Source organism: Lottia gigantea (assembly GCF_000327385.1).
Source record: "Lottia gigantea unplaced genomic scaffold LOTGIsca_229, whole genome shotgun sequence".
Lineage (NCBI taxonomy): Eukaryota > Metazoa > Mollusca > Gastropoda > Lottiidae > Lottia > Lottia gigantea.
The window spans coordinates 10,894-11,745 of NW_008708637.1; the positions used below are offsets into that span (position 1 = coordinate 10,894).

Sequence of the window (852 nt, forward strand, 5' to 3'; positions counted from 1 at the left end):
ATTCATGGACCTAACTTGTATTTATGGACCTAACTTGTATTTATGGACCTAACTTTGTATTTATGGACCTAACTTGTATTTATGAACCTAACTTGTATTTATGGACCTAACTTGTATTTATGAACCTAACTTGTATTTATGGACGTAACTTGTATTTATGAATCTAACTTGTATTTATTTGTATTTTGTACAGAAAGAGTTAATAAGAGAAGTAGAAATGGGTCCATTTAAACATACACTTGATGATGGTTTAGATATCAGAAAGGTAGGTTCGATACTGGTGGTCGTGGGCTCTTATCTCTGTTGGCGGATGAAGTCTTGGATCATATTGAACAACCAATCGAACACACTCGAACGATTAGAACATGTCAAGATCAGCCAATCAAATTCACCTGTTCTCATTAAAACTGTGTATTACAGGCTGCATTTGAATGTATGTACACGCTGCAGGTCTCGTGACTAGAACAGCCAATCAAACTCACCATTACTTATTATTACTCTATATTACAGGCTGCATTTGAATGTATGTACACGCTGCAGGTCGTGTGTCTAGAACAGCCAATCAAACTCACCATAACTTATTATAACTCTATATTACAGGCTGCATTTGAATGTATGTACACACTGTTAGATTAAGAACATGTCCAGAACAAACAATCAAACACACCATTACTTATTTTTACTCTATATTACAGGCTGCATTTGAATGTATGTACACGTTGCTGGACTCGTGCCTAGATAGACTAGATATATTTGAGTTTTTAAACCATGTAGAAGATGGCTTGAAGGATCATTACGATATCAAAATGTTGACGTATTTAATGTTGGTACGATTGTCTCATCTTTGTCCTA

The 852-nt window shown here is 35.1% G+C and overlaps 1 protein-coding gene across 1 annotated transcript in view; it reads left to right on the forward strand.

The window, feature by feature from the left end:
* LOTGIDRAFT_202232 (hypothetical protein) overlaps window positions 1-851 on the forward strand; it is a gene marked incomplete at its 3' end in the record, with an annotated part of 11,203 nt that extends 10,352 nt beyond the window's left edge. Inside the window, exons 17-18 of the mRNA XM_009054852.1 lie at window positions 194-265; window positions 696-851. Coding sequence (XP_009053100.1) covers window positions 194-265; window positions 696-851 — 228 coding nt within the window. The remainder of the gene's footprint in view (window positions 1-193; window positions 266-695) is intronic.
* Between the last annotated feature and the right edge of the window lies 1 nt (window position 852).